The 24381-nt window shown below is 39.7% G+C and overlaps 1 protein-coding gene across 3 annotated transcripts in view; it reads left to right on the top strand.

Annotated features, from left to right (window-relative positions):
* TNFAIP8 (TNF alpha induced protein 8) overlaps window positions 1-24381 on the top strand; it is a 62030-nt gene that overhangs the window by 25067 nt on the left and 12582 nt on the right. The window contains exon 1 of one of the 3 annotated variants that reach the window (XM_061468693.1): window positions 4794-4896. The exons of 1 other annotated variant lie outside the window; for it this stretch is intronic. In XM_061468693.1, coding sequence (XP_061324677.1) covers window position 4896 — 1 coding nt within the window. In that variant the 5' untranslated portion in view covers window positions 4794-4895. Of the gene's footprint in view, window positions 1-4793; window positions 4897-16383; window positions 16654-24381 lie in introns of those variants that run through there. One more of the 3 variants, XM_061468690.1, reaches the window with a different exon arrangement.

The following is a 24381-nucleotide window of genomic DNA, read 5'->3' as shown; positions in this document are numbered from 1 at the left end:
CTTGGGGCCTTTCCTGAAGTTGTTGAAATGTATGGTGACAAGTCTGATGAACTTGATGAAGGCTCTGAGATTTTTCTCCTGATCTATCTGATTGCTACAGAGGTTGGGCTGGCTGCTGCCAGATGTCAGAAGCAATGAATATCGTCATATTTCACCTATACAAAATTCTAGGAAAACACAAGTTTTAAATGATTTTTTAAAATTTATTTATTATTTTAACTCTGGTTTCTTCTTTTTCTATCTTGAACTGATTTTCCTGTACTTTGTCTGAAAGCAGGTAGAACAGAATTTAACCTTCTCTAGAACTGCAAACTCTGCCTGTTGATTTAACATTGCGACTACTCATACTCATCCATATATTCAGAAAAGGAAGCAGTGCTGTTGCTTATAGAGACTGTCTTCCTGTCTTTGCCTCCAACTGTATCTCACCAACACATCTTTCAGCACCTGCCAGAAGTGGTATGTTTTGGGTTTTTTTATTTCTTCCTCTCTTCTGTATTTGGACACAGAATGTACACTTTCCACTTCACTTCCAGCAGTGTTGTCCTGAACATCACTTCATATGTTTATGATATTCTGCCTAAATATAGTGGAATGTGTGATGCCATCGATTGACATAGTATCCCATGCCATACTCCACATAAACTGATGCAAGACATCAACAATCCCTGAAGATAGCTATGATCACAGCATTCTGAGAATTTTGAATTATGTCTGAACAATGCAAAGCTAGACCACTTTTTTTTGGGAACTATCCATCCAGACTCAGATGTTTCTTTCCTCAGCATGGTAGCGCAATCGGATGGCTAAGGCACAGCATTTCTGTGTACCTCTGCACAGGAGCTCCATGCTGTACAGAGGGATGTGTAGCATTTTCCTGCTGAATCAAGAGCTGTCACACTTTAGTGTTGACAGTTAACAACCATAATGTATCATATAAACAGAAGTATGAGATCTTTCTCATATAAGGAAGTCATTGGCTTTTGGGAGGTTGTCTTACAAGATAACTCAGTTTGGTGAAACATCAGGACTGCTAGTAAGAGGCATAGGACAAAAGGTTCAAGATAACACATTTTGAGTGAGGAATCCCTAAGGCTTACCTTCCTTTTCACTTAAGAAGTGATGGCTTTTCTGTTCCTGAGTCCCACCATCATAACTGGATGCCTTCCTCCCCTCTCAGTTCAAAGTGGGTGTTTCTACTGACCATATCTTCCTCTTCAGAAAAGCTCAGGAATCCCTGGACTGCTGGGACAGCTTCCCATCCTGAATCTTTCCCCTTTTGTTATCTGGACAGTTTCAGCCACATAAACGTGTGGGTTCCTAAGCCCCATGAGGTGCACTTGTCAGTTTTAGTGTTAGTCTATGCAGATGATATCCTGGGTCTTCCTATCAGGCCTCAGTTGGGTTTCTTAGTACTTTCCTTTGATCAGGACAGAGTTTCACAGGGGATCCTAATCAGGCATCAATGTCTTTTGAAAAGGAGCGTTTCAAGGCTGCAACCCTGAGTGGTCTGCGGTTTCTTCTGAAGTAAAAGGAGAGCAAACATGCATGAGCACTTGCCTAAAGGAGACATGAAGGCTGTTTATTATTCACTAGAGGTTATTCCAGATATATTCTGTATTCACATTCACAATCCTCTGTCTTTCTGCCTCAAGTGCTGTCAACTGATTTTGAGATTCAAATATTGTAAAGCAACTGAAAATGCAGCAGCATGTTCTAGCTCTTCGTGCTCTCTTGGAGGGAGGACATGTGAGCACATCTGTCCCAGCAGCTCCAGTCATGCTTAGTCATGATGTGAGTGACAGTATCTCTTAAAGTTATTGGTTACTGGTAGCATACACATTCAGAAATATAACAGAGTCGGATTTGGAAAGCACTGTGATTTGTGGATGAAGTGTGCATCTTTTAGGAATATTTTTCAACTGTATACCAGGTAGGCAGTTCTGTCTCATTTTATAATAAATCAAAGTTTATTCAGACCAAGCACAGGCTTGGGACAGGGTGCTGAATATACTCACTGAGTGTTACCATTTGAAACAAGCATTTGGCCTAAGAGTAAATTTCCTTAATTTTTGCTATGAAACTGGTCCCCCAAACTCTGTAATCACTAAAATGCGTGTAAAAATAGAATCATAGAATAGAATCATAGGATAATTTTGGTTGGAAGGGACCTGAAAGCTCATCTAGTTCTACCCTCCCCCCTGCCATGGGCAGGGATACCTTCCACTAGACCAGGCTGCTCAAAGCCCCGTCCAACCTGGCCTTGAGAACTGCCAGGGATGGGACATCCACAGCTTCCCTGGGCAAACTGTGCCAGTGCCTTACCACCTTCAAAATGAAGAATTTCTTCCTTATATCTAGTCTAAATCTACCCTCTTTCAGCTTAAAACTTTTCTCCCTTGTCCTGTCACTACAGGCCCTTACAAAAAGTCCCTCTACAGATTCCTTATAGGCCCCTTTTATGCACTGGAAGACTTACAAGGTCTCTCTGGAAACTTCTCTTCTCCAGGCTAAACAAGCCCAGCTCTCTCATCCTGTCTGCATAAGAGAGGTGCTCTAGTGCCCTGAGCATCTTTCTGGTCCTCCTCTGGACTCACTTGAGCAGCTCCATGTCCATCTTGTGTTGAGTCCTCAGAGCTGAACACAGTACTGCAAATGTGCTCTCATGAGAGCAGAGTAGAGGGGGAGAATCACCTCACCACAGATAGAAATACCTATTTCATGTTGAGGGAGTATCAGGCATCAGAAATGCAGGTAAACAAGAGCCTTGCAAGTGACTTCACAGATGTGAACTGTTGATGATTTTTGTCACTACATGGGACTTTCTCTTTCACAATGTTGCTAACCTTGTTTTTAATGGAGGCACATCAGACACTTTGATCAACAGCTAGTCTCTGGTTCAGAGCAGAAACAGGTATTTATTTGTTGGGGGTTGGCAGTTCTGCTCAGATACAGAAGATACAGTTTCATCTGTATTTAGCCAAAATAAGATTTATATCTAGTTTGAGTTTTAGTATAAAACACCTGCAAATAATTAACTTTACAGCCAATTGTAGTTGGTATTTGTGGTTACACCCTATGAAACCAGTAATAGGTGAAATCTGTTGCTTTATACCTGAGGGTTTTACCATAAGAGATTTGAGGAGGAAGAAGCTGCTGTCTCATTCACTGAGAGATGCACATAGCCCTGGGTCTGACATCAGGACAGCTAGAAAGTGCTGGCTAATTTATGTTGCATTCACAAACACCAGTAGGTTAGGTGGAGCATCTGTAGGAGAAGCTGTCATGCATGAGGTACTAGTTCCTCCCTGGAGAGAGACACCCTACTTCAAATGGAAAGGCAGTACCTGTTTCACCCCAAAATTCGTGTCCTGGAGCTTTCATCTCTGAAACAAGGCCTTTCAATGCACAGAGGTTGCTAATACATGAATTCAGACTAAATATCTGTGGTGGGGTTTGTTGCTGCTGGTTTGCTTTTTTATTTTTGGGGGAGTTGGGTGTCATATACTGAAGTTAGGTAAAGTCTGAGTGTTCAGCATCTCAAACTCAGTTCAATTCTCATTTCATTTAGAAACTATTTGGTGAAAAGCTGTAAGTAGATCTGAGCTGGAATCAGGTAAGATCAGCACAAGTCCCTGTGGTCATGTTGTACACATTACTTTCAGGTCATTGTTGCACAAACATTATTAACTATGGTTTCTAGTTTTTTGATGTGCACATTGGCCTGTGTACATCTATAGTTCTGCAAAGAATTTTTAAGCTGTATTTAAAGGAAGGAAGTGGCATTGATGTGTAACATTTTTTTGAAATTTAAATATTCATAAATACCATATTTCAAAGGATCTGGAAAAACAGGTAGACAGTAGGTACCCCACAGGTGCTCTGTGTGTGCATGAATGTGTACACCATCAGTGAAGACTCCAAGAATCCTGTGTTGCCCAGTCATGCAGGGGATACTGACATTTGCTGTACCGTATCACTTAAAGATGCAGCACTTCATGTTGAGTGTACTTGCATGCTTCTTAAAAACTAGAGAAATAAGAAAATTAATCTACTTCACAACTAAGCCAAGGCAGCAGTGCTTGTCACCAAAAATACCAGTTTTGATTAGGTTTTTATTTTAAACTTATGACTGTTTTTTTCCAAACATTATATTAACTTATATTTCTGTATTGGTGATACTTGTGTATTTTAGTGCAGTGGTTCTTTATTTCTTTTCATTATTTCCCTAATCACACACTAGTAAGTATTTTTATTTCACCTATTTCTGATTAGTACTGGAATAAATGCCAGAAACCCAGTACGACAAACTAGTCAGTAACTACAGTAGTTACTACTGATGAGATGGCTATCCCTGTGCTTTTTTGTCACACCTGTCCTTTTTGCAGTGAAGTTTTCTTTACCCCTGATTTGCTTTGATAAACTGATACCTTTCTAGATTTCCAGGTATGTCCACATAGTGTGTGCTGTGTTTGAATTCCGTAGGAATTTTTTAAAGAAATTAGATTACTTGTGCACTGCTGAAGAGCTATCTTGAATTGGTCACAAGCTTGAAGGTCAGTATGCACTTACAGTACAAACTGTGGAGTAGAAACCACAGAGGATTGTGAAACCAAACTCTCAGGAAATGGGGAAACATGATGGCTTTAGTATTATGTTGCCCAAACATGTTCACTGTTTACTGTGAGGTAAGCTTCTGCTGGCTTTTTGCTGATGTTAAAAATAAGTTGTGTTATGTAAATGCTGAAACGATCTGTTTTGGGAAGGCACTGCATTATCTTTGAGTCAAATATATTTGTAGTCTGACCTCATAATGCTACATTTCACCTCTACTTTTCCGTTCATCAACCAGACTTGCTACTGTTTTCTACCCACAGTCAACTGCACTGAGATCAAGTAAGCCTGTTTGGAAATAAAACTTTGATGGAGAAGCTTTATAGCCAAGCATACATATGAGCTTTCTTCTGAGTAGACGACATTTTACTGCTTTCAGTTAATGTGTACTTTAGTACCATTCTTTTAGTTTCATAGTTAAGAGAAACATGTTATATTTGCTATTTGAGAAAGAATGGACATTCATTTATTCAATTTCACTTAGAGATGAAAAACTTGATAAATTTACATTGGCTTAAAATATGGATCAAGAATGTTGGGGGAAATCTTAGCTGCTGAGGTAGCATTTATTAATGAGAATGTTTTCAGTGGTGGCAATTCCTGTTCATCTTTTTTTCAGGAGGAATGTGAACACATTTCTATATACATTTAGGATGAAATGTTTTAAGGCAACCAGGAAGTAGAAATGTAGATTCAGTATTTGCTTTATTGTCTTAGACTTTTGAAAACCTGACAGGCAGGTGTATCTACCCAACACTGATTAAGCTAAAATATCCTTATTAGTCTTATTGCATCTCTGTTACTACATATTAACTGCATTTTCTTTTAATGTCAGCTAAGGTTTTAACTGGCATTCAGAAAAATGTCAGTGACTAATACTTGGGAAAAAATATTATGGAAAGGTTAGTTCCCAGGTAATTGTTGTTTTAGTGTACACAGAAATGTCTACTATTGTCTAATCTTAGGTAAACTATCCTTTCTCCAACATTAGAGTTGCTTTTAATTTTCAACAGAAAAAAATCTTTTGAATTTTTGAATTCTCACGGAATTACTGAGACTTTGTCTTTTCTCGGCACTGACACAGAGAAAACGGGGTACTTTTTGCAGGCTTGGGAATATTTTGCAGGCTTAGTGCAGATTCTATGTGCAGTCTTTATCTGTGGGATTCCTTGGTTATTTCAATTCTGTGTGGCAGTGGTATTTGTGCTTCTTGGCATCAGACCTTGTATCACTGCTACACACCAAGTAAGAAGCTGTCAGAATTCCCAATGATTAGTTGAGGGCTGGGGTTCATCTCTTCCTTCCCACACTGACCTCCTCACTGCTCTTTCACCCTGTCTGTACCTTGCTGGGGACCTCGGACCTGCTTCTGCATGACCTCCTCTTCACAGAGATGATTACAGCATCAAGAGTCCCCCTTACTCTGTTTGAATTTCTGAAATTAGGGGGACTTACATCCACATCCCTCTTTCACCCACTATTCTCATGAATTATCTGCTATCCCCTGATTTTCCACTGTCTCCACACACAAAACAATCCTGCATGTCTGGTGAGCAGAAAGGCTGCCACGGACTTGAGAGCTGGGAAAGTGCATTATAGGTATCTCAAAATCTCCTCTCTGTGGGGGAAGGAAAGGGAAGGTTGCATTATCCCGTTTCTGGCAAGGCAGTGGAAGGATAGGGAAGGGAAAAACATACGGGCACATCAGGGCTGAACCAAGTCATTGCAGGCAGAAACTGGGGGCAGGGACCAAGCATCATGAGCAGCACAGTGGTATCCATACCTTGAAGTGATACTGAAAATTTTAGTATGGCTTTAATTCATGGAGCCAAGTTGTTACCACTATACCATCCATTATACTGCTGTCTTAATACAGAATCATAGAAGAGTTTGGAAAGGACCTTCAAAGGTCATTAGTTCCAACCCTCCTGCAGTGAGCAGGGACATCTTCAATGAGATCAGGTTGCCCAAAACCACATCCAGCCTGGCCTTGAATGTCTCCAGGGGTGGAGCATCTTCCAGTATTTTATGACCCACCTTGTAAAAAACTTTTCCCTCATGTCTAGCCTGAAGCTGGACTCCTTTTTTTTTATTCCAGACTGTTGTAGTAGCTTCTTTACCTTTTTTGTATTTTTATTTTTTCACTGATCTGCATCTTTTCAACTTGAAATAATTCTTTTCAGTTTAGCCCCTTACCACAGGCTTTCCTGGACTCCAGTTAGGCAAATTTAATTTGTCTTTAAAAAAGTAAGCATCTTCTAGGCAGATTTAAGCCTTTTTTCAAGCACATCTTGGGTTTGGGTTGGGAAAAATGATAAACGTTTTCTGCTGGTGCCTGTTGACAGCCGATTTCAGGCGATGGCCACTGCCTCAGAAGCGTCTTGTTCTCCAGATTCTCCATTACAGCACAAGTTCAACCTTTTTGTGCGAGTTGCAGTATGAAATGCTAACACGAGGCCATATGTAGCCGCGAGATTTTTCTTTGTCCTTCCCTCCTGGTCCTGCGCAAAACATCCTCTTTTTAGCTCAGGGTGCTGTTGCCACCTCGTGGCATTGGCCAAAACCAGCAACGAATGCGCCGTGATTTGCATCAGTTGTCGATAGATGTCGTTGCTGAGACGGACGTGGGAGGTGCGGCGGGTGGGATCTCCTTTGAGGCTTTGCCTCTGCAACCCTCAGAAATTTGTTCTGTGGGATTTCTGATTAAAGTGCCCCATCCCTTCTGTGCCAACGGTGGCAGAGTCACTGGCAGCCTTTATTTTTTGTCTTGCTCCCTTTGTTTTCTAATGTGGGCAAAGATGATGCTAGCTGTTGTCCCTAGAGAGCCTCAGATTTTGGAACACTCCAGAGTTGTTAGCCTTTAGGAGAACTGCAGTAGCCCCAGCAGACCAGAGCCTCGACAATAAATCATCTGAAGTATGTACCATGATTCAGCTTTCAGCAAACGAGATGCTGAGCTAAAAGAGTGAGAAGTCTTGTTGAGCTCTTGTTATCACATCTTCACCTCTCCTTCTCTCTCTCCCCTTTTTTTTTTTTGTTGAAAATGAATTCTTGAAATAGTTTTATGAAAGTCTCGCAACAACCATGAACCCTCTCAAGTGGTATTCAGTTTGGCCTTACCCCAGAGTACAGGCTCAGCTCTTATTGTTGCTAAAGCATTCTAAGAGCTGAGAATTTGCCGTAGATAAAATACCTGAAAGGTTAGACATGTCTCTACTAAATAAACTCATTTGGGCTCCAGCAAAAATTCTCAGTTTGTTTGTTTGTATTTTTAATTGGAACTCATAGCAATCAAGAAAACCCCAACAATGAGTTTTTAATGTAATGCTGAAGAGCTTACACCTGGATTTTCCCTGCATTGCTCACTAGCATAAGCCTGCTTAATACAGGGGAGAATGAGCAAGGTACAGATTTGAGTTGTCGTAACTACATCATCCAAGCCCTTATTTTCTCAGGGAAATTCTTTTGGCTGCAATTAATTTAATAGATATTTATTATAAAATAAGAATTAAAAAAAAAAGAATCAGAGGTATTTTAGGTTAAAATTGTCCTAGCCAAAAAATAAATATTAAATATTAGCTATAACTGGGATCTTCCTTAAGCTGACTCCACATGCCTGTGCTAGCATTGCAGGTGGAAAACGAGATGATGCTGCTCTCACTTCCACCAGCCTCAAGTGATGATCTCTGAAGTGTGCTTTGATTATTAAAATGTTACTGTAGGTCAGGGAAAGCAAGTACTAAAAATCTTTCATCTAAGACATAAAACAGTGAGTTTTTAAATGTGTTTTGGTATTGGGAACCAACTTTTCAGCACATGTTCAGCACAGTGTTAGTCGGTATTTTCCCCAAAAGAAATCCAGTTCTTGCAAGTACTTTTCCAGATTCTTAATGTGGCTTAAGTCAGAGCTTTAGGCAAATAATAAACTGATTTAAAACCGATTTGGAACATGCAGAAATCAATATGGTTCTTTGAATGTACACCACATAATTAGGTACATCTGGCTTGTGAATGTAAACTATACCTAAACTGAATTTTTAAAGAGCAAACTCAGCTTAGGTTTAATAGCCATTTAAATTCCTCTTTTAATCTCTTCTAATTAAGTTTGAACCAAAATGAGATTGTTCTCATAGCTTGGTATTTTCTAGCTTTGTTTGATTTGAAATTTTATCTGGATAAGGTTTGCATTTGATATGCAAGTGGTGTTTTGGCTGTTTGCATGATTAATGGCTTTGGAGTCTTAAAGAAAAAGAGCAGTTTGTTATGTGTTATATCCAAACACTTGGATTGTTTGCTTGGGACTGGAACACAGCCCTTGCAAACTAAGACACATGTGTTTTCGCCTATGTACACAGCTTTTATATGAATAAAAATATTCCTTTTTGAAGGCAATATTCAATTTTGTGTTATGTCAGCATCACTGACATACCTTTTTAAACAACCAACCAACCAAACACGCCCCACCCCACCCCCCACCTTATTAGCCATATATCTCCAGCAGCACTGTTTAAAACATACTGTATTTAACACTAGTTCATGCCGTTTGTTTTCAAGCTCTTTTTGGCACTGTGATATTAGATTTTCTGGTTTTAATTAAAATACCCCTTTTAAATTGAAATTGCTCCAGCACTGTGTTTTGAGGCATAAGTATCTGGCAATACCTCTTTTCTTATGTCTCGCTGAGAGTGGATCTGGGGTATCTCTTCCCATGGCCTGTGGTGATGCTGTCAGTCTCTGTGTAGTGTATTAACTGCCCCCTCATTTGTGTGATGCTTTTGTGTGATTTCTGTTCCTGATGCAGGGTTTTTTTCATCTGTATATATTTGGCGATCTGGCTGTCAGATTTTTTCTTAGACTTTTCTTTCATTTTTGCAAAGGCTGCAATGTCATACAATAACACAACCATTTTGTAATAATTTTATCATAAACTACCACTGGGAAATTTACTTTTCTGTGTGACAAAACTAGCTCAGATCTGCTGCACTCTTTCCCAAACAGGAGGGTTGCACCTTCCTAAGTCTGTTCATGCAGGTCTCTGTCACTGTCTCATTCTCTTCAGCGCTGCCTTTTGCTTGGCACAGCTGTGTTGGCAGCAGCAATCTGTGTGTTCTCCTTTAAAAAAAAAAAAAGTGAAATTTTTGGTATCTGGAGAAACAGTGCAATAAGCCTGTATCAGTATCTGTTGCTGTCCTTGGTGCAAGATAGCACAAGATAACCTTGACTGTCTTTAATTTCCATCGTGTCCTTGATGAATTCCTGAACATTCAGCAACCGTCACTGATTATCATGTATCTGTGGATAGCAGCCACATCTTTGAATTTTATTTGTCACGTTTGCTTGTAAGAAATTGTTTTATATTTGCACCTGCACTGAAACCTTGTCTTCAGTAACTTGTAGCTGCTACATAAGTAAGTGCCTCTAAGTGCATGGTATGATAAAACCATTGTTATTATTAGGGGATTTGCGCAACATGATACCTACAGTCAAGGCAACAGAGTTGTATCACGGTTCACATCTCAGAAGTCATGGCATTGCTCTGTGTGTGAATTTGCAGAGCTGTTCTGAAAGAAAAAAGGTAAGCCAGTGACACCCATTCTGAGCTGAGAGCCATCCCATTCCCAGCATTGTGCTGTTCTGTGATGAAGAATGCTTATCTTGAGGCCGAAAAGAGGATCTGTGCCTTACATGCTGCTTGTTCTTATCCCTGGCTTGGTTGGGTCACAGTGAATCTGTTTGTCACCCCATATTGCTTCTTATTCTGCCAGTTCATTACCTGAAACGAAGTCTTTATACATACTTCTGCACAGCTTACTCTATGGTGAAGCCTAGGTTTTGCTTACTTTGAAGGCTGCACCGGCAGTGTGGTGTGGGGTTCCTACAATATTAAATTTCCCATATATTGCTCTTGCCATTTGGAAATTAAACAAATGGGCAGGCCTGAATAAACCACTGGCAGGGTGGAGAATGGATGCTAAACAGGAAGGTACAGAAACAGACGAGAAGGACAGCACAAGGGAGGGGGGAGAACAAGATGAAGTGCTGGATGCCAAGCATGGTGCAGCAGCTGTTGAGGGTCGCCCAGTCCATTGGGCTGGACTTTCTATAATTCTTTAATCACAAGGTAGAAACATACACCAGAGTATCTTTTGTGGGTCTGCCAATAGGTAGAAGCACAAGTGCTTCAACAAGTGCCTCAAGCATTATTGTCTGATTAGCCTGAAGCTTGTTTTGCAAAGGGGAAAACATGACTTTAGGATAAGGAATACCAAGTGGTGACAATCAGGCCAAAACCTGTACTTTTCAGGTCCATCTCATAGATCAACCTGCTAATGTTGTGGTTTATTTTGGCTGTCTGGCTTTCAGTGGACTGAATTTTCCTAAGCAGAAAACAGTGCCTGCATTTGCATAAATAAAACTTTTGTAGATGACATCTGTAACTGAGATGTTAGAGTTACGCTGTTACGTGAAAACCCTGAATGCTGTATGCTGAAAACAATATTTCTGACATCAATCAAAACCTAAGCACTGTCTAGGTTATCTTGACCTTTGTGTGCTTTATGGTAGAAAATATTAAATAGTAATCAGAAGTGAAGTCTGGCTGCAGCAACAACAGCTGGGCTTGTTATACCTAATCCTTTTAGTTACATAACTGCATAAACAGTACTATTAAAATCACAGAGCTAATCAAAAGTTCTCCTTTACTGTAAAATAATATTAAGCACCAAATTAACAAAGTTGCGTAAGAGCTCAAGTTTGTTTTTGCTACACTCTCTGCACAGACAGTGCCTGTTGCACTCTCTTGTGCAATAACTGAAGTAACACAACTACAGATGGTGTTGCTTTACCTCTGGGTTAGGAAATAACTTTAAAACAGCTTCTTGGTTTGCTAATTTGAATGTCTATGTGTCACTGTTGAAGTGCATAACTGAAAGCAGAACAACTTAAAACATAATGCAAGAAAACAGGTATTTTACTGTTTTCCGTGACTCTGTACCCCTCCTTCACACCATGCTTCTCCCTGTGCACCACTGCATACACGTGTGTCCCTGTGCATGTGCTGTCTGTATGTGGCAGCAGCAGAAGGCACTTTCAGCACGCCAGGGCTGTGCTGTTTGGCACCTGGGAGGATGCCTGGCTGGTGGATTTCTGCATCCTGGGACATAAGCAGTGCTGGAGCTGGCAGCAGCTCCTTGCCTTGTGCAGCAAGGTCTCAGTGCTCTGTAGAGATAACAAAGAGCTCATCCACCTGTCTAAACTAATAGGGAAGGGCTAGAAAACAAAATTGTCTCCTGCTTTACAAGCTTGTGCACCTTGAAACTCAGTACAGTTATGATCCATCAGCCTAAAAGAAAAATAAAAGGTTGTAGTGGTACTGGAATAGGTACAGAAAACGACCAGTGGAACAAGTTGGGGGCAGGCTTGTATGCTGTCTTTGCATACTCAAACAGTAACTTTTGTAAAAAGGTATTTCTGGTAAAACCTACAAGTTAACATGGCATTACTTGCAGAAGAGGTAGCTGTAGTTAGTTTCCTAATTTTATTTCAAGGTGGCTTCCAGGCATTTGAATTTAACCATTTGTCCTCTTTCTTCCATGAACTATTATTTTGTATCTTTTTTCAGAGGTACTATATAAATGTCTCATTGCCCTTCTGACAGGGCAGCATATTTGGGGATGTCATAGACATACTGCATTTATTTCTGCTTGGGAAATTTTGGATTAAAATATAACCAGCTTACCTCTTGTTCCCTTTCAGAACATTAGTTTGATGAAAACTCAAATATTTGTGAATTGGTGAAATGCATTTACAGTGATGGGTATATCACATCATATCTCAGTATGTTTTGCAAACGATACATGCAAAGAAATAATATGTGTGAGTAGTGTTTCATAACTATGTATCCGATGTTCTCCTTGTCCCGGATGAAAACTTGCATTGTGTGCCTGTAATCCACACCCACTGAAGACTGTCATAAATTGAATATTTGTCAACTCCAACCCCTTGCTTCAGAAATGGGGAGAACTTGATTGGGCTACAGAAGAGAGATGGCATAAGCTTTCCTTATATTACTGAATGATTGCTAAAAGGCAAAGTTAACATAATCCATAGATTATACATGAAGTTATCATGGACCTTGTTTTTATTGTGTAAATGTTTGCAATCCATTGAATGTGACATCCTGGAAAAAAAGAACTTATCACCAGACAACTTTAATTATGTTAACCAAACATGGGGAGATTTTTTTTCTTTTTTGAAAAACTCCATTAATATGTAAAGTCTGAAGTCTCACATTATCACTTCCTTCTCTAGAACTGTTCTAAGGCTGTGCAGGTTTTGGTTTGGTGTTTTATTCAGTAGGAGATGTATTCCTGATTCCATGACAGCTCCTCTTGAAAGTTTCTTCCTGGTACTTTTCATGTAGTAGTCCTGCTTCCTCTTTTTTGTAAACCAAAACATTAGTCTTTTTTGATGTTTTGGCATTGAGCTTCAGAATCTTGCTAGCAGTAATTTTAGCACCATTTTATTGACTATTATAGTTATTTATTTAAAATACTTATATGTAATAGGATTTGTCACCTGTGTATCTAATAAGAAAATGCTTCTGTAAACAGGGCTGTCTGAGCATGCACTGAGACACAAAACAGGAGCAAGGTTCTGAGCTGGGCCTGGGATGTGCTGACACAGCTGCCCATCCTTTCACAATGTCCTGCGCATTGCTGTACTAAGCCAAGGCCTAACTACAGCCTGTTCTTTCTGTGGTAACCCTGCCTTACTTTTACTAGAAATTAGGACAATTTATAAATTATGTGCTAAAACCCAAACCAAAACCAACTACATTTTTCATAAAGTAAAGGCAGAAGTTTTTTTGTTTCAGATTCTAAAGGGCTATGCTTCACTCTACCCCTTGTCTTACCCAGCTTTATGACTTTTAGACTTTTAGCCACTGAAACTTAGTATGTAAAACCCTATGCAGGGTGGGTTTTAAGCCCTTCATTTTAGAAAGTTACTTCTCTTTTCTTTTCCCTAAGAGAATCTCCCCTATGAAATCTAGCTGTATCTACTGATTCTATTTTTAGAGGTTTTGTCAGTTTTTTTGTTTTTCCTATTCCATATCATATGCACAATTTCTGATTGACGAGGGTTTTTTTAAACTTTCAGGCTGTTTACGTCACTGGGCACTGGTGTTGTCCATGAACTCCATTTAATTTTCACCTGCCTTATTCCATTACTTTTACTGGCCTTCTAAGTAGAATCACAGAATCATAGAATAGTTAGGGTTGGAAAGGACCTTAAGGTCATCAAGTTCCAACCCCCCTGCCGTGTGCAGGGACACCTCACACTAAACCATGTCACCCTGGGCTCTGTCCAACCTGGCCTTGAACACCACCAGGGGTGGAGCATTCACAACTTCCCTGGGCAACCCATTCCAGTGCTTCACCACCCTTACAGTAAAGAACTTCGTCCTTATATCCAATCTAAACTTCCCCTGTTTAAGTTTTAGATTGGAAGTAAAATTATTGGAGTTCATTGGGTGCAGACTCTGAAGAAGGTGATAATCCTCATGATCAAATACCATTAAAAGTTGCTGCTTAACCTAAGATCAGAAAATTACCTACCTAAACACTCTTTGGTCTGGTTAGAGTCTTTTCAGCTGATGCACGTGTTTTCACGAAGCACAACAATCAGACATAAACCGGCATTTCTAGAATCTGAATTGAGACCCTGTGTGCAGAAGAAACAAGACTGAGTGAGTCTGTAGGGGAGAAACAATAAAAAATCAAGTTTTTCTTATCTGTCCAGAGAAGTCTGAAGTTTCTGAGAGATCTGAGAAATCTTAATTTGCAGAATTTGCTGACATTTAACCACAAGGCTTTTAATCTCTCAGTGTCTGTGTGTCATCTAAATGAAAGGCATCCGTCTATCCTGTAAATCTGTTCTGCAGGTCTCTTGATAGTGGCTTATTTATTCTTATATCCTTAAATATATTCTGGCTATTTTATCTCTCTACCAACATTCCCTTTGATTAAAGGACCCCAAAGGCTATCGCAGTTCACCTTGACTAACATTATGTTTCTTCCTGTTCCTCTATTCTGTCTGGGATTTTTTGAGTGTTTTCAATCTACTAAACAGTAATTACCCTAAAACAGCAATTTTTAATTTTTTTTTTTTTAACTTGAAAATGTGGCTTCTTTAACTATACCAGTGTTGTAATTAGGGTAATACTTGCTTTTATACTCTGTTCTTTGAAGGATGCAGCTGCTGTGCTTTGCTACACTGCAGGAGATGATGAGGCCTGTAGAAGGCATCTAGCTTCTCAAGGAATGTTTTTAAGGGACTCATGGAGTTGCACATATTGCAAAATAAAAAATTGCCAGTGTCACCAAGAGCCTTTAACTAAAATGAGATCTGTCTTTCTTAGGCATGGAAGAAGTACGTGGCAAAGGACAGTCCTTATCATGAATAAAATCATTCAAAATAGGACAAAAGTTGCTAACTTTTCCAGGGCTGAAGAGTTCATACCATCTTTCCTGACTCTGTACCTTTTACTTATAAGACCATTCTCTACCAACTTAAGTCTTCCCGTGAGCATTAGTGAATACAGCTGAATGCTACAATCTAAAATGCTTTTGGGGGGGCTGTTGTATTTTTTTTTTCTTTCATATGTGCCCCAGTTTTGTGCTGCTGACAAGCTTTGGTTCTTTTTGACTTCATCTTTGCCCTGGATTCAGCAGTAGCAGTCATTCTGTCATTTTGTGGGTTTAAACCATGACAATCTTGAAATACAGTTATTTCTACTTGACTCCAGTAACAGGCTTGCTGACTGTTAATAGCTGTTAATAGAGTTTCTTCCACAAAGCTCCTCACAACCCTTAAGGTGCACACATGTAACCCTGTGAGGGGGAGGTAGGTGCGAATTTGGTTGAATGTCAGATCTGGCAGCGCCATCAGGACTTCTCTAGGGAAATCACACCTCTCCCTTTTGCCTGAGCAGTCACGTTTCCACCGAGGTTTTGTCCTGTTCACTGTACTAAAAATTTATTAAACAAGTAGGAAAAGGTGGTTCCTTTTGAGGGTGATTTTACTGAAAGCTGTACCAATCGGAGAAGACGCTTCCAAGTAATCCCCCTTATTTTGCTCTGAAGGCATGCATGAAAGACGCAAGGCAAGTTGTGGGGTGGCTGCAAAAGACCCGTGTTCTCTTGCTGTGCTGTAAACCAAGTCTGTGTTAAGAGTTATCTAAAAAAATCTAGGATGCAGGGTGGTCTAGGATAGCTTCTCCGAGAAGGAAAGGTGAATTGCTCCTTTCAGAGAAGACGGCAGTATGCACTGAGCAAGGGTGAAAGAAAAAAAAAAATTTACTTAGCTTAAACTACCTGAAAGAAAGCTGCTGCTTCTCATCCTTTAAGCATGCATTTAGTCATCCTGTATTACTCAGTATAATTACGCAGCCTACAGAACTAATTCCAGATAGTAACCAGTGTTGAAATGCACAATTTAGGCTTAAAAAATAATTGATTTAAATTAGATTTTCGTGCAAGTTAAGAGAGCTCCAATCTGATTGTCGGCTACCGCAATCAGACACTGCTCCGCACTCAGGGCTTTTTCGGTCTCCCCTGCTTACTTTCTCATACCACGCTGGCAAGCTGCAACAAGTAAAACTCCACCCTTCCTACGGACTGGGGAGAATAAAATGCATAAAAGGTGACTGCTGGCGAGTAAAATGAGGGTTTCTGTAAAGGTGCTGGTTTTCCAGACAGCCGCTGGTGTGCAGCTGAGAAAAGGGCGGGATCCTTTTCAAGTAGCTCAGTTGTGATTTGCTGAATTCGTAGACTTTTCCCCTTAAAATCCCAGCCCTCGCTCACTCTCGCTCACTCTTCGCTCTTACCCGCCCCCAGGTTTCGTTACTTTTTCTCTGGGAAGTTAACTTGCGGCTGCTTCTCGACAGCAGCAGCTACTCGGTGTGCACGTCAGCTGCAGTCTGGTCCGCAGTGCCTTGCGCTGACACCATGAGTTTGGAAGCTGATGAACCCAAGGAAGGTAGGGGTTTTAACTGTTTTCACAGGAGAGGAAAACAAGTAGGCTCGCATTGCCAGCGCTGCTTTTGTGAGCATGGAGGAGAGTTTCTTCTCGCTTTAGCTTTTAGGTATCCAAAGGGGAGGGGAAAATGCCTTGGCGAAATCAGCTGAAGTCCTCCGGATTTCTCTGGGTATGAAATGACCCAAGCGTTGGCACGCAGGGATATGTATTTGCCTTGCCAGTGGTAATTTACTCACACGTGGAATACCAGTAAGTGGAAGGAGCGGTGTTGCAAAACACCGGCAGGAGAGTAGCGAAAGAGGAAGGTTTCTTGAATTTGGAAGCACTGTATTTTTCAGCAAAAGAGGAAGTTGCATGGAGGAGAAGTGAAAGGCCATTATTTTGAGAATCGGCTTGATGGCACGCACTTCCCGAATGAGTGTGCCGTGCATGCGTGTGCTAAAGCTGCGAGAAGTGTGCCAGAGCTACAGGTCTTCATTTACTGCTGCTGCAGTGGAAGGTGTGGAGGAGCTGGCGGCGATCCAAGAAAAATACAGTTATTCCCTAGTGTTGATTGGGAGGGGGTGCGAGCAGGGGCAGGACAGTAGGGAGCAAGCGGGGGAGGAGGAGGGCAATTTCCTGAAAGTGCCGATATACAAAAGAGCATTTATACTGAAGAGGGAACAGGGCAGCGATGGGGTTATACATTGGGTTCCTTAGAACGGAATTGATGTTTCATGGCTACGAATAGTCCTTAGGGAGACTCGAATGTACAGAGGTCCAGTATGGCTCAGAAGAGTAGCTAAAAAAAACCCAACAGCTACGTAAGGCAACCAAAGCACTCTGTATTTGGTGAAAAGAACTCGGAATGTTTCAGATGGTTTTCCCCTCACGTTCTGCAGAACTTCCCCCGTTTGAAGAATGACGTTATAAGGGATCTCTTTCTGCTTACTTGCATAAAATATTTTGTTTTGCAGAAAGGTCTGCTTGGACTGAATCAAACTTAATGCTAATAGTGCTGATAGAACCTGCTTAGGAATGAAGCATGATAGCCTATGATTTGATAAAAATTGCAGCAATGATACCTGTTTTTTTTAGTTTCTTATCAAAAGAACACATGAGCTAGAAGGCAGCTTTTCTTTCTGTTTCCCAAGAAGATTCTGTAGGACAGATTTTTTTTAAAAACAAAACTGAAAAAATATCTATAGAAACTGTTTGAAAAGAGAGTATGTGATAAGAATGTGGCAATGTGAGTGTTCTCCCTCAGGTTTACAGCAGGAGAGATCAAGATGCTTGCCATAGCATGAAAGATCCTCTGGTTTTATCCAGGAAGCTCCAGATAGTTTTACCAAATTGGCTGTATTTGAAATGTGGATTTTCTTGTTTAAAGAAACCTCTTACCTTCTTAGCTGACTTAGATTCTTAAAATTCTCTGAAGATAGTATCTTTCTGTTAATTTCTTTTGAAACAATTCGAGATGCCAGGATCTTCGTGCTGGTCTAGTGGAAGGTGTCCTTGCTTGTGGCAGTGGGGTTGGGACTGGATGATCCTCAAGGGTTCTTCCAACTCAAACCGCTCTGTGATTCTATGATGCTATTAAATAGAAGAAAAAAAAAAAAGGCATTTGGAGCAGGTGGCTGAGACGGGAAAAAAAAAGGGTAGCTTTTTGGTTAGTTACTTTAGCTGGGAAAAATTTGGGTTTTGCTGTCCTGAAATTTTAATAGGTTAGAATGGAAAATAAGAACAATAGTCATTATGGGAAAGTGAGATACAGATGTCATTGAGAATGGTTTTCAGTCAGTCTGTAGATGTATTACTGGTAATATACTCCAATCAGCAGAAGTATATTTAGAAAATGCATGAGAAAACAGTGTGTAGGTGAATAAAGACAGGTAAATACGTAGAACTGTAGTGTTGCCTTGTTTGATTGAACATGACGTGAAAGATCACTGATTAAAATAATGAAAAATACAGGAAAATACTTGTGGATTAGTAGTGGTCCACTGTATGTGGCATAAAATAGGCATTCAGTCTCTGATCAAGAAAGTGTGGTTTTTGCATAAGGAAAATGAACACTTCACAAATTCAAACTGAATTTGGGCTCAGATTATTGACACTAGGTATATGTAAACTTTGATGTGGTTTACCAAAGGGGAGGGTGGATGATTTTTCCTTTAGGTGCAAGACTAATGTCACTCTAAAAAAAAATAAAAAAAAAAAAGGAAAAGAAAAACTGATTTACCCACAATTTGAGATTTAGTCAGGGAATTAGTAAATAAAGGTCTGTGACTGATTACAGAAAAGGTAGAGGGTACACTTCGACTACATATTTGTTTTACTGGGTTCTGTGATTATGTACATTTCAAGGCCAAGGCTAGTGATGAAAGCATAGTGGTTCATCTGCTGCATATTAAAAAGTGAAGAGAAAGCTACAGGGGAAAAAAAAAGTTATTTTATTGTTGTTTGTACGTGAAGGCAGAATTTTTCTGTTTTCCTTAAAGGAAAGATGCTCAAGCAGCCAGGGAAGCATCACTGACTGGGTGATAGTGAAGAGTTGTATAAGGAGCTCTGAAATACGGTTGCAGCTGCTAGGCGTGTCTCTTGGACTTTGTATTGGAAGGTCAGCCCGAATAAAAGGAAGGTTGAGGGCATAGTAACACAGAACATCATGTATGTTCTGGCAGTGGTCTGTTGCTGAAGTGAGCAATACTTCACTTCCAGCCACTTTATACAAGTTAGTCTCAGTATCTGGAAAACAGTGGGAAACAGTGGGATGTCTGTAAGAGTAGATTTTATGGGTTAATATGTATAACTATTTTAAAATGTGCATAACAAGGTCAAAACCATAACCATTTTTACAGTGAAACCAAAAATCAGGGTCAATTTTGAATGGCAACTCCTGAAGATTTTATTTTATTTTTTTTTAATTTAATAAAGTTGATGTCTTTGACCTAAAGTCTAATTTTAGGTTGTTTTTTTTTTTTTAGCAGGAACTGGGAGTAAAAAGATGTTAGAAGATAATCATTACTTCACTGTATTTTGTACTAATTGCTGGATATGGGGTTATTCAGCAGTGTATCTGCGCTTTTCAGCTTCTGCTTTTGATCTCTGCATGGTCTGTATTAGAATAGTAACATGAAACAGTTTTGCTTTTTTTTTTTTTTCTCCCATCATGCTGCTTAGTAACATTACAACAATCTCTGTATTCATCTGTATACCACAGTGCTGCGGTAAATATGTGCATGTGTGTGTATGACATCAATCTGTATTGCATTTACAGATCCCAACAACTGTCATGATATAAATAACCCTGGAACATTTTCCTGTAGTTACTTTTGCCCTGGATGAAACAAAGAGCATGGTAAAGTCAAGAAGATGGTTGTAGCATTTAACTGTATGGTGTATTTTCAGCTTGGTTTTGAAATTACCGTGGTGGCATGTCACATACCAAGGAAGGTACCAAGTTGTTTCAGACTGTTATTTGATTTACTTGGTTCCTGAGATCTGATGGAAATGTTGTCATGTTAAAAATGTGTCATAAATATACCTTTTTAAATACGTGCCAGTACAGGTTAAAATTATTGTGGTGGTAGTGGATTCCTTACATAGCATTCCTTCAGTAGAAGGAAATAGAGATTTGTGTAAAGCTCTAGAGAACTTCAGCTTCCTTCTACAGGTTTCATGTTGTATATTTAGAAAACAACAGGAGATAAATCTCATGTCTAAAAGGAAAAGTAACATAGTAGCAGATACCAGAGTGAATGTAATAGCCTATGAAGCGATGGATATTGTATTACAAACTCGGAAGCAGTGAGAGCCTGCATTGCACCTTTAGCATAGTTTTAAGTAACACATCTCATGAGAGAGATTTCTGCATTTCTACCAAGCGCTGAGAGTTTTTTTAGAAACAATTAGCATTTGTTAATCCAAATGAGATTACTGAGGAATGAGCTCACCTGTTTTGTTCCTTTTAGAGCTCAGAACAGAGACATAGAGGTTATAAAATCACAGAGCTCTCATAGATTTGAAAAGTCAGTACTCCCTCCTATAAATAGTCATGGATTTGCTTTGGCATTTTTCAGTCACCTCTGATTGTGTGAAGGTTTTCCAGGGTGGACTCGCGTTCATTAGATAGAAAATTGTCTGCTGTCATGCTCCTACAGACCACTTACTCTATCCAAAATGGTGATGGAACTCCATCGTGTCCGAAACTAGCATTTGTTAGGATCTTTTGTGCTTTTGTGACAGTGAACAGAGAGATCCAAACTATGCACATGGAGAGTTACCCATACAGTCAATTAGTACTTACCCCCACGTAAGAGACGCACCTTCTGCTCTCACCCCAAAGACTACAAGACATGGGCTGTGGGCTTCCTTTGTTTCACCTGCCGTTGGTCTGCTCTCCCTTTTCAAAGCAACAATCTCCATAAAACATTAAAGCCAGTGAAACAAGCATTTTGTTGAGAGTAGTCTGAACAGTTCAGGAGCAGGAAGCAGCATCTGGCCTCAGCGGATGTGTCAGAAATCTAGAGCAGTCAGTTTGAGGCTTTTTTATTTCGCAGTTAACTTGCTGCTGATGAAAAGAATCAAAAGATCACTGTGGCTGTACATACCATATATGCAGCTCTATAAATCAGAGCAATGCTTAACAATTTTGCATTTCATGTAATCCCTTCTATACATTATTAGAATTCAAGATGTAATAGGACAAATTGAAGGCAAAATATTTCACTTTAGTACAGGAAGGAAGGAAAAAAAGGAAGTAAGCTTATGAGAAATAATAAAGGAAGAATTGTTACTAACCAGATACTGTAATACTGTGGAACATATGCACAAAGAAAGCACTGCCAGTGGTCCAAATAGTAGTGGTGGAAGGAAAAGCAAGAAACTAACACTTTAGTGAAGAAGGAGCAATGGAAAATCTGGAGGAAAGACAGCCACAGTACACCGGCAAGGCAGAACAGCTAGATTTTTAATGTAGTTTGTAGGATTGTATGTCTAATGAAGCAAGATACAGGAAATGAATAAAGGGTTTTGAGAACAGGAATACAGTTACCATGGTTTGTAGTACAGCTGCTGCAGCTCCAACAAGATGCAGGTACTTGGCTGTCCTGGTAAGAGCATTGGCTTAAGGCTGTTCAGCTGTAAGACTCTGGAAGCAGCTCTTTGTTTCTCCCCTTAAAAAGTCAAAGGAATGGTTGGGTGTCTTTTTCCTGGCAAAATCAGGGTCAAATTTGAGATAACATCTCTGTGAAGGTGTTAGGTGCTACTTTCCTTGCTTCTTCTGCAGGCTCAGAATTGAGTGGGAGAACCCTTGGGCTTTTTGTTGTATACCACATTTGAAAGTCCATATGGAGTAATTATCGTCAGCAGAACACTTCATATTTAGCAATCTCTTCCTCGCAGATCAGGAAGCTAGGTGGTAATTTGAGCAGAGGGTATGGAGTAAGCACTAGATGTAGCTGGTAGGTTACTTCAGAGAATCACTGAAAATCTTAGCAAGTTAATCATTTAGCTGCGGTTGTTGCATTGAATGCTAGCTTGCTTGATCCATTTATTATACTCATGCAATCAAATCTTTTAATTCGTAGTGAACTAGAAGACTCATGCATTTAATTTCAAATAAGATACAGTCCCTTCAGCTATCTAGTTGGTAGAATCATAGGGTAATTGAGGCTGCAGGAAACTTCTAGAGGTCATCAGGCACAGCCTTCCACTTGAGGCAGAGCCAGCTTTGAAGTTGGATTCAAAGTTAGGTGATGTTGCTTAGGCTTTTTACAGTCGAGTTGATATTGCCTTTAAAAGTGGTGGTCTCCCAACTTCTATAGCAACATATTACAATATTTGACCACCTTCAAGTGGTCATTCCTAACAGGAATTTCCCTTGCTGTTGCTTGTGTCTGTGGCCCTTTGCTCTTCTGCTGTGTATCTTCAAAAAGATACCTGAGCCAACCTAGTCCTTTCAGCCTCTACCATGTGCTACAGCTCACTTGGTGGCTTTGTTCTCAAATTCTACCAGTCTTTTTTTAATCTCACAGAATTGGTTGTTTTACTGGAGACCTAGTTTACCAGCCTTCCTCCCCTTTATTGGCTGGTGACAGCATTTGCTGTATTGTAGTACTTCTTAGACCCTCGGGTTATTTTCTTTGAGGAATTTGCAAACTGTGCGCTGTTACAAATGAGACAGAGGTTAGAGATCAAGGAGCAAAGGTCCGTGAATCTCTGGAGAATCAAAAGAACTGTTTGGGTAAGAGAAGGGCCTTGCACCTACATTTGGGAAGGCTGTATTCTTTAACAGCATTATTTCCAAGTATAGCAAAAGGCTAAACGAATGGCTTCTAAGAATAATGAGTATTTTCTAATGCATGTTCCAAGGATAAGGAAAATATAACACTCACATACTAATTGTAATTTGTCATTTTTATTCAAAACCACACATCATTCTTTTAGTCAACAACAATTAATCTTTTGGTCAAATCTTCTGTTAAATGTGACAGTTTTAAAAGGGAAACTCTCACATTTTTGGCAGTTTGAAAAGCAAATTGCTTCCCATTCCCTCTCTCTCCTCAGGTATTTAGAGTCTATAAGCACATTTAAAAAAATAAAGCAGATAAAAACTGTACTGGAGGTCTTATTTCAACCTTCTGGACTGATATTTTTTTACAATTAAATTACAAAATATGGTAAGAGGAGAGCATTTCATAAAGAGGTGTGAAAGGGCTACTGATTTTTCTGCTGCTGTGTAGAACAGCTTCTGGTTTTGTTTTTCCATGCATCATGCTCAATAGAAGAAGTAGCATGGTAAAAGTAGTTTCATCTACTTCATAACAGCTTTAAAGGAAAAAAAATCTTTTTTCATGTTTAAGGATTAATTTTTCATTTTTGTGTATTGGGTACATATTTCATAGATACAGTAGTATTCAGTGGTCATGCTGTTAGCAGTAACAGTTGCTGTATATGACTTAAGAACTTTGAGTGCTCAAACTGTTTTTGCATTAATAAATACCACCAATCTGAACATTACTCATGTATATTGACATTAACTTTTTGTGCTGTGGGAAATCTGGAAGTCACAGGTTTCCATGTTTTCTCTGTCTGCATCAGTAGATTTGCTGAGTTACTAGTGTTTTTTAATGTTAGGTGTACAGTTTTGTGGACACATCGCCATCATGACTACTGAACCGGCCTTAAATCTGCTCTCATTTGGGCACATTGTTTTGAGCAAGGAGGATAGAAACTGGAAAACCTGTGCTTTGAGAATTTTATTCTACATTCATCCTTTTGGGATGTTTTCTCATTAATTTTGTTTTGCTTTGTAAGATTCCCTGCCTGGGTTGGGGTGTGGCTTGACTCAGTTTCATCATTTGATTCCCTGTCAGGATTCTATTTTGTGGTTTATTTCTAGCGCTTGATTGGCTAGGAATGGGAAGTAGAGAGCCCATGTCACAGCATGGTGAGTTCAATGTGGAGAACTTGAGATTCAGAATCTTCACCACAGAAGCATAAGCAATGTAGAGGATTGAATACATACTGTATAAGTTAATCTATTTTTCCTACCTTTTGCTGAATTTGGTAGCAGTATTTGTAATTATACAGATCAGTAATGAAACATCAGAGATCTGTTTTGCATAGCAGTAGAGGAAACCTGTATTTCAGTTGACATATGGTACACAAATGTTGGGGTGTCTGCAGGGAGTCCTGTTCCTGCTGGCAGTTTACAGTAATGAGAATAAATTGCAGTAAAGTGGG

This window comes from Pezoporus flaviventris, unplaced genomic scaffold, assembly GCF_033815535.1.
Source record: "Pezoporus flaviventris isolate CSIRO_AGI_PZ_B2104156 unplaced genomic scaffold, CSIRO_AGI_Pfla_v1 ptg000050l, whole genome shotgun sequence".
NCBI classification, from domain to species: Eukaryota; Metazoa; Chordata; class Aves; order Psittaciformes; family Psittacidae; genus Pezoporus; species Pezoporus flaviventris.
Note: the sequence above shows the minus strand (reverse complement) of the source record. Positions and strands in the feature narration are given on the sequence as shown.